Genomic DNA, 14,840 nt, shown 5'->3' with positions numbered 1-14,840 from the left:
TTATGCCTCTTTACTTCCTGATAGTTTTAACGCTAAGGTGTGACTTCTTTATACACTACACATCTTCATAAGAAATATAAATCTACATACACAGTATCAGATTGGGGTTTCTTGGAGATTGTAACGTGTAAACTTGACTGTTATCACTGCACAGGACATCAATGGGATATGACCACTAGAGATGAGCGAACTTACAGTAAATTCGATTCGTCACGAACTCCTCAGCTTGGCGGTTGCTGACTTTTCCTGCATAAATTAGTTCAGCTTTCCGGTGCTCCGGTGGGCTGGAGAAGGTGGATACAGTCCTAGGAAAGAGTCTCCTAGGACTGTATCCACCTTTTCCAGCCCACGGGAGCACCTGAATGCTGAACTAATTTATGCAGGAAAAGTCATCAACTGCTGAGCCGAGAAGTTCGTGACGAATCGAATTTACTGTAAGTTCGCTCATCTCTAATGACCACGTTTTTGCCTGCGGTCGGGAAACCGCATACGGCCGAAAACGCAGCCGACCGGCTCATAGACATGCATTAAATACGGTTCCCCTATACGGCTGAGTGCGGGCGCCGTGATTAAGCCCCGCACCCTCCTCACAGCCGTATACGGGAACCGTAAGTATAAAACGTGGTGTGAATCCAGCCTTAACAGGTTATTTGTGAATCAACGCCAAAAAAATAAACCCCAGGGTCTAACTGGGTCCAAAGTCAACCCCAAAAGGGTTCTACACTGCTGGATATTGGGGCTCATTATTTTGTATATCATACATCTCTACTGCATTTGAGATAGATATAGTGTAACCAGCTATGATTAAAATGTAAATCACACAAAGGAATTTGGTGCCATTTGAATTTGCAGTGTAGTTGCGGCCAAATACTTCAGACTCCATTTCCACTGGGGCACGGGTGGTCTCCTGTGTGTACGCAGCCTTATTCTGCTGGTGGAATGTGCTTTTGTCTAGAAGGTCTCATTTATCAAATATTGTTCAATACGTTATGTCGTTTGCTTCCTCTTTGTATAAACAAGAGCAGGAAATAAATGGTAATTCTAGTTTTGTTAATCCAAAACAGCCGCAACAGAATCTCATTTAATCCAGCAGGACGTTATTCTTAAAGTAATTGACAAAAATATAAAGTTAACAGTGTGTAGGTTTAGTATTAAATCAAAATAATACTAAACACAAGGCACCAGGTTATAATTTGTATTATTTTCGCTAGTATTTTTTATTATCTGAGACAAAGTAAAAGATAAAACATACTTTTTTTTTTTTACAAACTTTTGTAGTTCACATTTGAAGAGTGCCACCAAATATACGCCCAAGACATATGGGGCAACCAGAGAAATAAGAAGAATGGGAGGACTACAGTACTCCAAGAGAATATCAGAATTCAGGTTATTTAGTGTTAAGGAGGCTTAGTGGCGACCTAATTGTGGTGTCCGAGCGCCAAAGTCTGTCCTGTGGGCTGCGGATCTCCTCGGCATGCCTGCTGCTCCTAGGTTGGGCCCACGTTAATGTTGTTTACCATGTTTGTGCATTATATTATATATGTACTGTACCTTTAAATAGGAGATGCAGACTAATCAGGTGACCCCTGTTACCCAATGGGAACCCTCAAAATGTCCTGTATATGGTGTAGGGGGAAGGAATTGCCCCAGTCTAATACAGAGCTCAGTGTGAGTGCAGTGTGGAAAGAAGTTGGAAGAAGTTTGTGGTTATACAGTCTTCCTGTATACAGTCTTCCTGAACCTCCACCATTGATAAAGGGGACGCAGCTCCCGAAATGCGTCTGGTGTTTAGACAATCCTGCACATCATCTGAGACAATCGTTACCGCATTGCCGGTCCTCACATATCCTCTCACCTGCTCCCTGTGCCGTCGGGGTAGAGAGGATACCTCCTGAGTTGCCATACGCTGCTACGATCGCTAGGCTTCACAGCGCTGCCACACTCTGCTTCCCAGCCATCAGCTCCAACCCCCAGCACCGGATCTTATCACCCCTCCTACATTTGCCACCGGGACAGAGGGACGTGTATCCGGATCGCAAGCACAGCTGCACTCACCTGACTGTGCACACTGTAGCCGGTAAGAGGAACAAAGTGCCTGAACTGTATAGCGATTGCCCTCTTGCATTCAGTCTCTGCACCTAAAAACGTTTATAGTGGGCCCCAATCTGGGAGGCTCCAGAGCTACTGAAAATTGCCCTATTGGATTATTAATTTTTTGCCATGCACTTTCATCTGGATTAATCCCAGCTCCTATAATATGACTTTACAGTATAACTAAACAGATACTGTTTGCTCTGTCCCATTGCCCCACTTTCATTGTCTCATTGTCCAATTGTTGAAGTGCAATATCACTGTTTATATTTAATATTTTTAGCATTTTATACCATTGTAAACATTTTATCTAGTGACCAGTCTGCGACAAGGACCCTGCCGCAGACCTCACATCATTCTCTAAATAAATGTCATTATTTTATGTTATTTTAGACACGTTTTCTCTTTCTCTTCTTTCTAATTTTTGACCAAATATCTTTTACTCTTACCTAGCCTAGCAGGACTGCCTCCCTTTTTATATTATTAAAATCAACCCTAACCAACCCCCATTTGCGAGGGTGGGATTTTTGTCTGAAGTCCCATGTAAATCCATGGGACTTCTGTTACAGCTCCTGATTGTATTACTCTTGGGCTGCAGAGATTGCCCTGGACTTTTTAACATCCTAGAAACATAGAATGTGTCAGCAGATAAGAACCATTTGGCCCATCTAGTCTGCCCAATAATCTGAATCCTATCAAATGTCCCTGGCCCTATCTTATATGAAGGATAGCCTTATGCCTATTTCTATCTTATATGAAGGATAGCCTTATGCTTATTTCTATCTTATATGAAGGATAGCCTTATGCTTATCTCTATTTTATATGAAGGATAGCCTTATACCTAAATCTCTTATATGAAGGATAGCCTTATGCTTATCTCTATCTTATATGAAGGATAGCCTTATGCTTATCTCTATTTTATATGTAGGATAGCCTTATACCTATCTCTCTTATATGAAGGATAGCCTTATACCTATCTCTCTCTTATATGAAGGATAGCCTTATGCTCATCCCATGCATGTTTAAACTCCTTCACTGTATTTGTAGCTACCACTTCTGCAGGAAGGCTATTCCATGTATCCACTACTCTCTCAGTAAAGTAATACTTCCTGATATTACTGCAGAAACCTTTGCCCCTCTAATTTAAAACTATGTCCTCTTGTGGTAGTTTTTCTTCTTTTAAATAGAAACAATCCTACTGAGTGCCCGGCAGGCAGGTACAGAGAATAGCTGGTACAGTGGACAAGGATTAGTGTTGAGCGCGAATAATCCAAATGCAAATTTTTATTTTTTACCGTAAATATTTAGAATATAGATATATATATATTCGTAATGAGGAATATTCATTTTTTTCGAATATGCGAATATACAAATATCCGCGAATATGCCCATTTTCGTGAATATGTAAATATTCATTAATATGCAAATATCGGCACTTCCAGAGGACACCGATCCCTCCTTCTAGGTGAAAGGTATAATCGCGCATGTGCACTAGGAACATAGGACGACTATTCGTCCATATATTTGGGAAATATCGTAAATTTGAAGATGGCCCCTGCCGCTCATCAGGACGGGATATAAGACCGGAATATGAGATTGGGATATGGGGTATGGATATGAGGTCGGGACATGAGGACTGAATATTGGTTGGGATAGAAGGTTGGATATGAGGACGAGAGTGTCATTGTTGCTTTCCTCTCCCACAATGGTTTAGGTAGGAAGAACGGGCAACACCGGGTACTCAGCTAGTTCTAAATAATTGGAATACTATTATTATTTTACAGCTATTACAATGCTTTCCACTGTGCTATGATGACAATTAATGTAAAGGATGTTTACTACTGAGCCTTACCGTCGGGACTGTAGAGGAATGCAGACGTTGTTACAGTACCGCGCCATTTCCAGCAGGAGGCGATGTTGTGATTCCCTCTGTCATACAGTTACGCAGCTCGCTCGCCTGTCACTCACTTCATCTCACTCCGTGGAACGGACAGCACACGGTAAGTTTGTCTCTTTACGTAGACTATCACTGGATTGCATTCAGCATTTTGCAGAAACGTTTAACCCTTTAAGTCTGCAGAGATTGCCGTGCACTCTTTCTTTACTTATTTATTTTGCATGTGGATTGAAGTTTCGAACTTTTTCCTGTGTAGGAAATAATAGCTGACTGTACATCGGAGATAGTCTTCGATAGGTGAATCATTAACTCTTCACACCTACACTTCAGCACCGATCTGCAATGTGCTTATTGGATGTGATATTTTGTTTTCTTGGTTATTATCGGTTAAAAAAAAAAAAAACATTGACTTGAATGGGGTTGTTTAACGGGCGTTAATAATAATTTTTCAAACGTACGTTTATTAACGGGTTAACTTCATAGTGTGAAAGCAGCCTTACACATGAGCAAATCTTGTTATTTTTGCTAGCTCCACACGTAGGCCAGTTTGCATATTTACCAGCCCATACTCCAATGAGAAAATCGAATAGCCTATTCCCCTCGCCTGACAAATTTACTTACCTAAGGCATTGCAATGGCTGATAAAATTCGTCCTGATGGAAAAATCTTACCTCTAGTCGTGACAAGTGTCAGCGAATTATTTTTAAGGCTATGTTCACATCAGAAAACTGTGGTACATAAGTCAGTGTTTCCCAACCAGGATGCCTCCAGCTGTTGCAAAACTACAATTCCCAGCATGCCCGGACAGCCGTTGGCTGTCCGGGCATGCTGGGAGTTGTAGTTTTACAACAGCTGGAGGCATCCTGGTATGGAAACACTGATGTAGGTGGGATATGTTGGGATACTGGCAGGAAAGCATGCTGTTGTATACCCATGCATGGCGGAGCATAGTCTACTAGGGGGAGATTCTTTAAATCCTGTCCAGAGGAAAAGTTGCCGAGTTGCCCATAGCAACCAACCAGATCGCTTCTTTCATTTTTCACAGGCCTTTTTGAAAATGAAAGAAGCGATCTGATTGGTTGCTATGGGCAACTCAGCAACTTTTCCTCTGCACAGGATTTCATTAATCTCCCCCTAGTGGCCTATGCTAGGACATGCATTTTTTTGTTTCACAATGTTTTTATTGAATTTTTTGCAACAATCAAAAGTGCAGCAGATCATGAAAATCTCAGTCGATCTGAAGAAAAAAAAAGAATAAGACTAAGTTTCCACTTTTTTTTTTCTGGCAGTTTTTGGATATCTGCCACTGCAGTTTTTGAGCCAAAGTCAGAAGTGGATCCATAAGGGAGGAGAAGTGTAAGTCCTTCCTTTATATGTCCTATTCCTTTTGGATACATTTCTGGCTTTGGCTCAAAAACTGCAGTGGCAGATATCCAAAAACTGCCAGGAAAACTTTGCCTAAGGGTGCGTTCACACACTATTTGTTCTTGCGGGTTTTCCGCTGCGTATTTGAAAGCGGGCGGGCTCTTCTCGGCTGTCCGTAGCAGATTTTCCGCGGCGGAATGTACGCTGTAGAAAATCCGCCGCAGTCCCTACTGACTTCAATGGGGCTTGAGGCGGATTTTCCGCAGCGTAAATTCCTCCGTGGAAAATCTGCTGCGGACAGCCGAGAAGAGCCCACCCACTTTCAAATACGCAGCGGAAAACCCGCAAAAACAAATAGCGTGTGAACGCACCCTAAGGGTGCGTTCCCACAGGGCGTATACGCAGCGTATTTGACGCTGCGCAAAATTTATGGCAGCAGCGGGAAATACGCTGCGTATTCCTTGCTCACTATACACACAGGGCTTTCCGGCGGCAGTCCTATGTGTGTAGTGAGTTTTAGAGGCGGGGCCGTGTGCCGGAGTGACGCACGGCTCCGCCTCCAAAACTCACTACACGCATAGGGCTGCTGCCGGAAAGCCCTGTGTGTATAGTGAGCAAGGAATACGCAGCGTATTTCCCGCTGCTGCCATAAATTTTGCGCAGCGTCAAATACGCTGCGTATACGCCCTGTGGGAACGCACCCTAAAAAAGCATATGTTGGGAAAATAGAACTGAATGTAGCTAGAAGTAGATGATGGAGGCCGGAAGAAGCACGCATAGTCACGTGAAACGACCAGTGTAGCCTCTGAGCTAGCCTCATGCTGCTGGATCTATGTTTTGAACGGCATATACCTCCTTTATGTTTAACCTGGAATGCTAGTTTTGAATTAGGAGTGCTCTCCCCTATATTCTTCTACCTTCATGTATTGGTCTTCTGTAGTATACAGCCGTAGTTGTCAGTATACTGTTATGTTGGTATTCCAATGTGTACCACTAATGTACTGCAGTCTTCTGATGCGAACATAGCTTTAATGTTACACATTCATAGACTGTGCGCAATTTTCATCACAAATATAGAAACATAGAATGTGTCGGCAGATAAGAACCATTTGGCCCATCTAGTCGGCCCAATAATCTGAATACTATGAATATGCCTTATGCCTATCCCATGAATGCTTAAAGTGGTACGCCGGTGGGAAAGCTATTTTTTTTTTTTTTTTGTTATATCAACTGGTGACAGCAAGTTAATCTGTGGCGAAACAAAAAAAAAAAATTATCTGTGGGCTGAAATAATTTTTTTTTTTTTTTTAAAGTGCCATTTTGTAACTTTTGGGGGCTTCCCTTTTTCCCTTTCTACACAGTGCATTAAAAAATGATAACTACATGCAACTACATAATTGTCATTTTCTGACCCCTACAACTTTTTAATTTTTCCGCATATGAGCTACATGGGGGCTCAATTTTTGCGCCGTGGTCTTTAGTTTTTATCGGTACCATTTTTGTTTTAATGGGATTTTCTGATCACTTTTTATTAATTTTTTACGGTATACGAAGTGACCAAAAATGCACAATTTTGGACTTGGTATTTTTTTACTTGTATGCCATCGACCGTGCGGTTTAGACACACTATTCAATATTTTAATAGTTTGGACATTTATGCATGCGGTGGTACCACATTATTTTTATTTAAAAAAAATTAAAAAGGGGGAGGGATCCAAACTTTTATTGGGGTTAATTCACTTTTATAAACTTTTTTAACACTTCATTTTTTTTTCTAAGCCCCCCATACTGATCAATGCTATGCCATAGCATAGCATTGATCAGTGTTATTGATGCTGCTCCCAGTGTTATTGGTGCTGTTATTGGTTCTGCGAGGAGGCAGGTAAGGGCCCTCCCACCGTCCTCTCAGCTGATCGGGACATCGCGGTTTCACCACAATGAACTTTGATCGCGGCGTCTAAAAGGTTAATGCCGGGCATCGGCCCGAACTGCATTAACGCTGGGTCCTGGCGGCTGATAGCAATTGGGACACACCGGTTTTGAAGCGTGTTCAGCTCGTGAGCACTCTTCAAACCCTGGTAACAGGACCAGAGCGTACATGTACGCCTTGGTCCTTAAGTACTGGGTACAAGGGCGTACCTATATGCCCTTCTTCTTCAACAGGTTAAAAAGAGGCTCTGTGACACCAAAGATTTTTCTGCTATACACCTGGAAATTGTCCGGGCATAGACAGGGTTGAAGGTGCCATGCCATCTTGCTTTTCACTGTGAACAGCAATCCCGTTCATAATATGGCTGAGCATGGAGGAGAACGTGACCATACACCTCCCTTGGTGTTCTCCACTGCACTTGTATATGCCTATGGAGGATGCTGAGTGATGTGCATGTCGCATTCCCTATTATGGACGGGACCACAGTTCACAGTGCTGAGCAAGACAGCACAGCAAGGGGGCGTGGCTTTTTCTTACCTGTAACTTTTATCTTAGTTACTGTTTTGTCAACAAACTTTTCAGAAGTCAATATTACAATCAAATATAGGAAAATTTGTAAGATATCTACTTAGAGAAAAATTCCCCTGCCTCCACTTATCAGATTTCTCTACTTACCTCCCTCCAAAACCTAAAATGTAATTCATCTAAAGACAGATCAGCCTAGTGGAGCAGTTGACTATGAAGTCTATGAAAAGTGGAGTGGCTGAAGAAAAAAAGAAGCAGAGACTGAAGAACTCAGCTAAAAGCTGGATTCACAGCTTACATTGCTTAGTACTGCTTTATAATGTCCTACATGCTGCTATGGGTGTTCTAGAGAGATATTTCAGGGACAACTGAAAATTAGAGATGAAGTCTTCAGAAGGGGAAACCAGTGAAAATGCCATATACAAGTTATAGTCCAATCCTCATGTACACACATAAATGCTTATCCTAAATTAACACCTCCATGCTTGACAATACGGTCAGGTGTACATCTTGAACAATGTATGCAATCCTTGAACAGTGATTTGAGGGTGCATATTGCTGTGCGGTATATGTGCGAGTTGTTCATTTGAAGGACAGATCCTGGATCTAGAGGAGCAACTGGCAACACTAAGACACATTGACAACTTGGAGAGGAGTCTCCTGCTCAGTGAACAAGTACTCTCTGGGGTAGAGGTGGGGGAGGATAGTGGGACGGAGGTGCAGGACAGTCAGGCAGTTAGCTGGAGTACAGTTAGAAAAAGGGGAAGGGGGAAAAAGTATCAGGGAGGCTAGTCCTGAACTGGCACACCCCAATAAGTTTGCTCAGTTGGCGGATGAGGGGGATGCCATTACAGAGCTAGCAGAACTGCTCCAGAAAAGAGGGAGGGAGGAGTGCAGGGCAGGCCAGACAGGTACTGGTAGTGGGGGACTCTATTATTAGGGGGACAGGCAGGGAGATCTGTCACAAAAACCGGGATCGCTGAACAGTGTGTTGTCTTCCTGGCGCTCGAGTTCGGCACATAGCGGATCAGGTTACTGGGAAGTCTGGAGAAGACCCAGCGGTCATGGTACATATCGGCACCAATGACAAAGAGGTAGGTGGAGTGTCCTTAAAAATGATTTCAGGGACTTAGGCAGCAAGCTAAAGGCACCCTCCCCATTGAGGTGCAGCTCGTCCCCTTTTACAAAACTATTGGTAATGAGCAGTGAACAGATGTGATGGGAGTAATTGCTTTTGTTTAATGATGTGGCATTACAAGCTTCGTTTTTTTCCCATAGCAATACTGTATTAGAGCCAACATTTTAAATGGCCATAGGAAATTGTGCTTTACAACGATTATACACAGGCTGAGTTTTGCGCAATTCTGGCTGGTAGGCGATGTAGATTTACAATGGCAGCAATAATTTGTATCCATTTATCTATATGTCAGAAGTGGCATTGTGAAAATATGTGAGGACAAATTCTGCTTTCCTGTCGTGGGTCTTCTTTTCATTTATTCTTCCTTTCATTAACCCCTTAAATCTTTCTCATACTTTCCTACCTACAAATCTTATTTACCATAGGCTGTGAGTGATAAAAAGCTCAGTTTTCATTGGTGCAGGTTCCAAAAAGGTTCTGCAGCAGAACAATGTCCTGAACTAGTTAAAGGGGTACTTCACTGAAAAAAATATTTTTTTAAATCAACTGGTGCCAGAAAGTTAAACAGATTTGTAAATTATTTCTATTAAAAAAATCTTAATCCTTCCAGTACTTATCAGCTGCTGCATGCTCCACAGGAAGTTCTTTTCTTTTTGAATTTCTTTTCAGTCCGACCACAGGAACTGCCCAATGCAGGAAAGGTTTGCTTTAGGGATTTGCTCCTACTCTGGAGCATTACACTGTGGTCAGACAGAAAAGAAATTCAAAAAGAAAAGAACTTCCCTTGGAGCATATATCAGCTGATAAGTACTGGAAGGATAAAAATTTTTTAATAGAAGTAATTTACAAATCTGTTTAACTTTCTGGCACCAGTTGATTAAAAAAAAAATTATGTTTTCCAGCGGAGTACCCTATTAAAACTCCCAAAAGCTGCTAAAACAATGAGTATCATGTCAAATTCATGTGTTTTATGAGGAGAGAGAAAATGCAACTAATGCTGCAGAACCTCTTTAATAAATGGATAAAATGTTATGAATCTTTGCTTTCTTCCTCTACATTCATATTTTGCCGCAGATTTTCTGTTGCTAATTTTCCTACTAATAAATATACAGCAAAATATGCACGCGACCATACCCTTAGTGTACATTTACACGTGTGTATTTTGTTACAGATATGCTACTACAAATGTTGTTGCCCATTGGCTTCAATGGGTAGCAAAAGCTTCTACAGCAAATCTGCAGTAGAAAAATATGCACCTTGGGAACTGCCCCTCAACAATTTCTGTAGCGGTAAGACAATAAACTTTTACTAATACATAGTCAGCTGATTACCATCCTCTTTAAAGGGGTACGCCACCCCTAGACACCTTTGGATAGGGGATAAGATATCTTGGCTACAGCACCCCCAGACATCTGTGTACGGAACAAACTTTGCTCTGTGCCAGATGACTGATGATGCAGGGCAGAGGCTTGTGACGTCATGTCAATGCAAGTCTATGGGAGGGGGCGTGAACGGCCACCATGCCCTCTCCCATAGACTTGCATTTAGGGAGACGTGGCCATGATGTCACGAACCTCCGGTGCTGCACCTGGCACTCTAAATGAATGCCTGAGGCAGCAGGGAGATCGACGGGTCCCCCGTGATCAGACATATTATCCTCTATCCTTTGGATAGGGGATAAGATGTCTAGGGGTGGAGTACCCCTTTAAGACATGACCAATAAAGTTTTGAGTAAAGTTAGTAAAGAAGTTTTCTGGGACTTTTCATTGGTGGCCTACACAATGGTGATGGACCCCACTGTACACTACAAGGCCCAACCACACTTGGTTGGTTGTACTCCTATCGCCTATAAAGCATTAAGGACCTATCCCACTGATATGCAATCAGTTATAAATCCAAGAAAGCCTCTTTTAAAGAATATTTGGAAATCTCTGAGCATTTTTTAAGTTACAGGTAAATGAACTCTTGGAAATGACCTGGATTTTTGCATTGATTACCAATACAATGTGGTCTGAAGACTTGCTAAGTTACAAATATAGAATGATACAATCTATCTAAACAAATAGGAACACTACAACTGTTTGTGTTTGGTCTTTTATGGAGCACATTGAGTAAATATCCACAGGGCAGGGAGAAAAAAAAGTGAGCCTCTGTAATAATAGCATCTCCAAGAGCTAATTGGCAAAAGGTATTTTAGTTCAGCAGAGTTGAAACAGAATGTTATTGTGGGTTTCATGGGTGCGTTGTCCATTAACCCCTTAAGGACTGAGCCCTTTTTCACCTTAAGGACTCGGCCATTTTTTGCAAATCTGACCACTGTCACTTTAAACATTAATAACTCTGGAATGCTTTTAGTTATCATTCTGATTCCGAGATTGTTTTTTCGTGACATATTCTACTTTAACATAGTGGTAAAATTTTTTGGTAACTTGCATCCTTTCTTGGTGAAAAATCCCAAAATTTGATGAAAAATTTGAAAATTTTGCATTTTTCTAACTTTGAAGCTCTCTGCTTGTAAGGAAAATGGATATTCCAAATAATTTTTTTTTATTCACATATACAATATATCTACTTTATATTTGCATCATAAAATTGATGAGTTTTTACTTTTGGAAGACACCAGAGGGCTTCAAAGTTCCGCAGCAATTTTCCAATTTTTCACAAAATTTTGAAACTCGCTTTTTTTCAGGGACCAGTTCAGGTTTGAAGTGGATTTGAAGGGTCTTCATATTAGAAATACCCCATAAATGACCCCATTATAAAAACTGCACCCCCCAAAGTATTCAAAATGACATTCAGTAAGCGTTTTAACCCTTTACGGGTTTCACAGGAATAGCAGCAAAGTGAAGGAGAAAATTCACAATCTTCATTTTTTACACTCGCATGTTCTTGTAGACCCAATTTTTGAATTTTTGCAAGGGGTAAAAAGGAGAAAATTTTTACTTGTATTTGTAGCCCAATTTCTCTCGAGTAAGCACATACCTCATACGTCTATGTAAAGTGTTCGGCGGGCGCAGTAGAGGGCTCAGAAGGGAAGGAGCGTCAAATGGTTTTTGGGGGGCATGTCACCTTTAGGAAGCCCCTATGGTGCCAGAACAGCAAAAAACCCCACATGGCATACCATTTTGGAAACTAGACCCCTTGGGGAACGTAACAAGGGGTAATGTGAACCTTAATACCCCACAGGTGATTCACGACTTTTGCATATGTAAAAAAATAATGATAATTTTTTACCTAAAATGCTTGGTTTCCCTAAAGTTTTACATTTTTAAAAAGGGTAATAGCAGAAAATACCCCCCAAAATTTGAAGCCCAATTACTCCCGATTCAGAAAACACCCCATATGGGGATGAAAAGTGCTCTGCTGGCGCACTACAGGTCTCAGAAGAGAAGGAGTCACATTTGGCTTTTTGAAAGCAAATTTTGCTCCGCAAAATAACCCCACATGGCATACCATTTTGGAAACTAGAGCCCTCGGGGAATGTAACAAGGGGTTAAGTGAACCTTAATACCCCACAGGCGTTTCACGACTATTGCATATGTAAAAAAAATAAAAAAATTTTTACCTAAAATGTTTCTTTTCCCCAAAACTTTACATTTTTAAAAAGGGGAAAAGCAGAAAATACCCCCGAAAATTTGAAGCCCAATTTCTCCCGAGTACGGCGATACCCCATATGTGACCCTTAACTGTTGCCTTGAAATACGACAGGGCTCCAAAGTGAGAGTGCCATACGCATTTGAGGCCTAAATTAGGGATTTCATAGGGGTGGACATAGGGGTATTCTACGCCAGTGATTCCCAAACAGGGTGCCTCCAGCTGTTGCAAAACTCCCAGCATGCTTGGACAGTCAACGGCTGTCCGACAATACTGGGAGTTGTTGTTTTGCAACAGCTGGAGGCTCCGTTTTGGAAACCGTGGCGTACCAGACGTTTTTCATTTTTATTGGGGAGGGGAGGGGGGCTGTGTAGGGGTATGTGTATATGTAGTGTTTTTTACTTTTTATTTTATTTTTTGTTAGTGTAGTGTAGTGTTTTTAGGGTACAGTCGCACGGGCGGGGGTTCACAGTAGTTTTTCGCTGGCAGTTTGAGCTGTTGCAGAAAATTTGCTGCAGCTCAAACTTGCAGCCCGATACTGGTTATGTATCACGGAGTTTGTGACCTTACTCAGTGTTTCAAAACCAGTGTGCCTCCAGCTGTTGCAAAACTACAACTCCCAGCATGTACGGTGCATGGTGTAAGGTGACTGCTGGGAGTTGTAGTTTGCAACAGCTGGAGGCACACCGGTCGTGAAACACTGAGTTAGGTAAAAAAAAAAACTCTAAGTTTCACAACCAGTGTGCCTTCAGCTGTTGCAAAACTACAACTCTCAGCAGTCACCGACAGCCAACGGGCATGCTGGGAGTTGTAGTTATGCAACCAGCAGATGCACCACTACAACTCCCAGCATGCACTTTAGCTGTTTGTGCAAGCTGGGAGTTGTAGTTATACAACAGCTGAAGGTACACTTTTCCATAGAAAAAATGTGCCTCCAGCTGTTGCAAAACCATAAGTCCCAGCATGCCCATAAGGGAATGCTGGGAGTTGTGGTGGTCTGCCTCCTGCTGTTGCATAACTACAGCTCCCAGCATGCCCTTTTTGCATGCTGGGAGCTGTTGCTAAGCAACAGCAGGAGGCTGTAACTCGCCTCCTGCTGCTGCTCCATCGCAGGCTGTCCCTCGCCGCCGCCGTTGCTCCTGGGGCCCAGATCCCAACAGGGACGCCGGGGATCGGGTCCCCAGCACCCGGGGTCGTCTTCCCGCACCCGCTCACGTCCTCCGGAAGAGGGGCGGAGCGGGTGCGGGAGTGATGCCCGCAGCAGGCGCCCTGATTGGTCGGCTGGTAATCCGGCCGACGAATCAGGGCGATCGTGAGGTGGTACCAGTGCCACCTCACCCCTGCAGGCTCTGGCTGTTCGGGGCCGTCAGAGACGGCCCCGAACAGCCAGTAATTCCGGGTCACCGGGTCACTGGAGACCCGATTGACCCGGAATTGCCGCAGATCGCTGGACTGAATTGTCATAATGACCCCCCTGGGCGATATGCCGGGATGCCTGCTGAACGATTTCTGCAGGCATCCGGCTCCGGTCCCCAACCGGCTAGCGGTGGGGACCGGAATTCCCACGGGCGTATGGATACGCCCTGCGTCCTTAAGGACTCGGGATGCAGGGCGTATCCATACGCCCTGCGTCCTTAAGAGGTTAAATGGAACCTGTCATATTGAAAATGCAGTCTAATCTACAGACAGCATATTGTACAGCAGGAGGAACCAAGCAAAATGATATCTGGTTTTGTGGGAAATGTTACAAGATAACTTGTCTTTTATTCATGTACATCTATGCTCATTCTGGGCTGATTAGTCAAGCGGGTGGTCCTAATCAGTGATTGACAGCTATCTTTGTATAGCTGTGCATGTAGAGACCAGTCATTCTCAATGAGTAGGACCGCCCACTTGACTACTTAGCTTAGAATAGGCAGAAACTTCCATAAATAAATGACAAGTTATCCTCAAACTTTTTCCATAAAACTATATATCATTCTGCTCAACTCCTCCTGCTCCACAACATACTGCCTGCAGATTGGCCGGCATTTTCAATGTGATAGGTAGCCTTTATTGGGCAGCACACCCATGAAAAAAAGGATTTCTCACAGAAAAGGATTGCAGTAACACATGTTTTGCTATACACATGTTTATTCCCTTTGTGTGTATTGGAACAAAACCAAAAAAGAGAGGACAAAAGCAAATTGGACATAATGTCACATCAAACTCCAAAAATGGGCTGGACAAAATTATTGGCACCCTTAACTTAATATTTGGCTGCACACCCTTTGGAAAAAAACAACTGAAATCAGTTGCTT

At 42.7% G+C, this 14,840-nt stretch overlaps 1 protein-coding gene across 2 annotated transcripts in view; it reads left to right on the top strand.

Annotated features, from left to right (window-relative positions):
• Positions 1 to 3,977: 3,977 nt before the first annotated feature.
• The window catches only part of FHL1 (four and a half LIM domains 1), a 101,019-nt gene continuing 90,156 nt past the window's right edge, over positions 3,978 to 14,840 (top strand). Inside the window, exon 1 of one of the 2 annotated variants that reach the window (XM_056539662.1) lies at positions 3,978 to 4,091. Coding sequence is in view for 1 of the 2 variants with exons in the window: in XM_056539659.1 (XP_056395634.1) it covers positions 10,154 to 10,235 (82 nt within the window). In the remaining variant the exon portion in view is untranslated. Of the gene's footprint in view, positions 4,092 to 10,117; positions 10,236 to 14,840 lie in introns of those variants that run through there. The other variant, XM_056539659.1, reaches the window with a different exon arrangement.

Source organism: Hyla sarda, chromosome 9, assembly GCF_029499605.1.
Source record: "Hyla sarda isolate aHylSar1 chromosome 9, aHylSar1.hap1, whole genome shotgun sequence".
Lineage (NCBI taxonomy): Eukaryota > Metazoa > Chordata > Amphibia > Anura > Hylidae > Hyla > Hyla sarda.
This window is presented reverse-complemented; position numbering and strand designations above follow the sequence as displayed.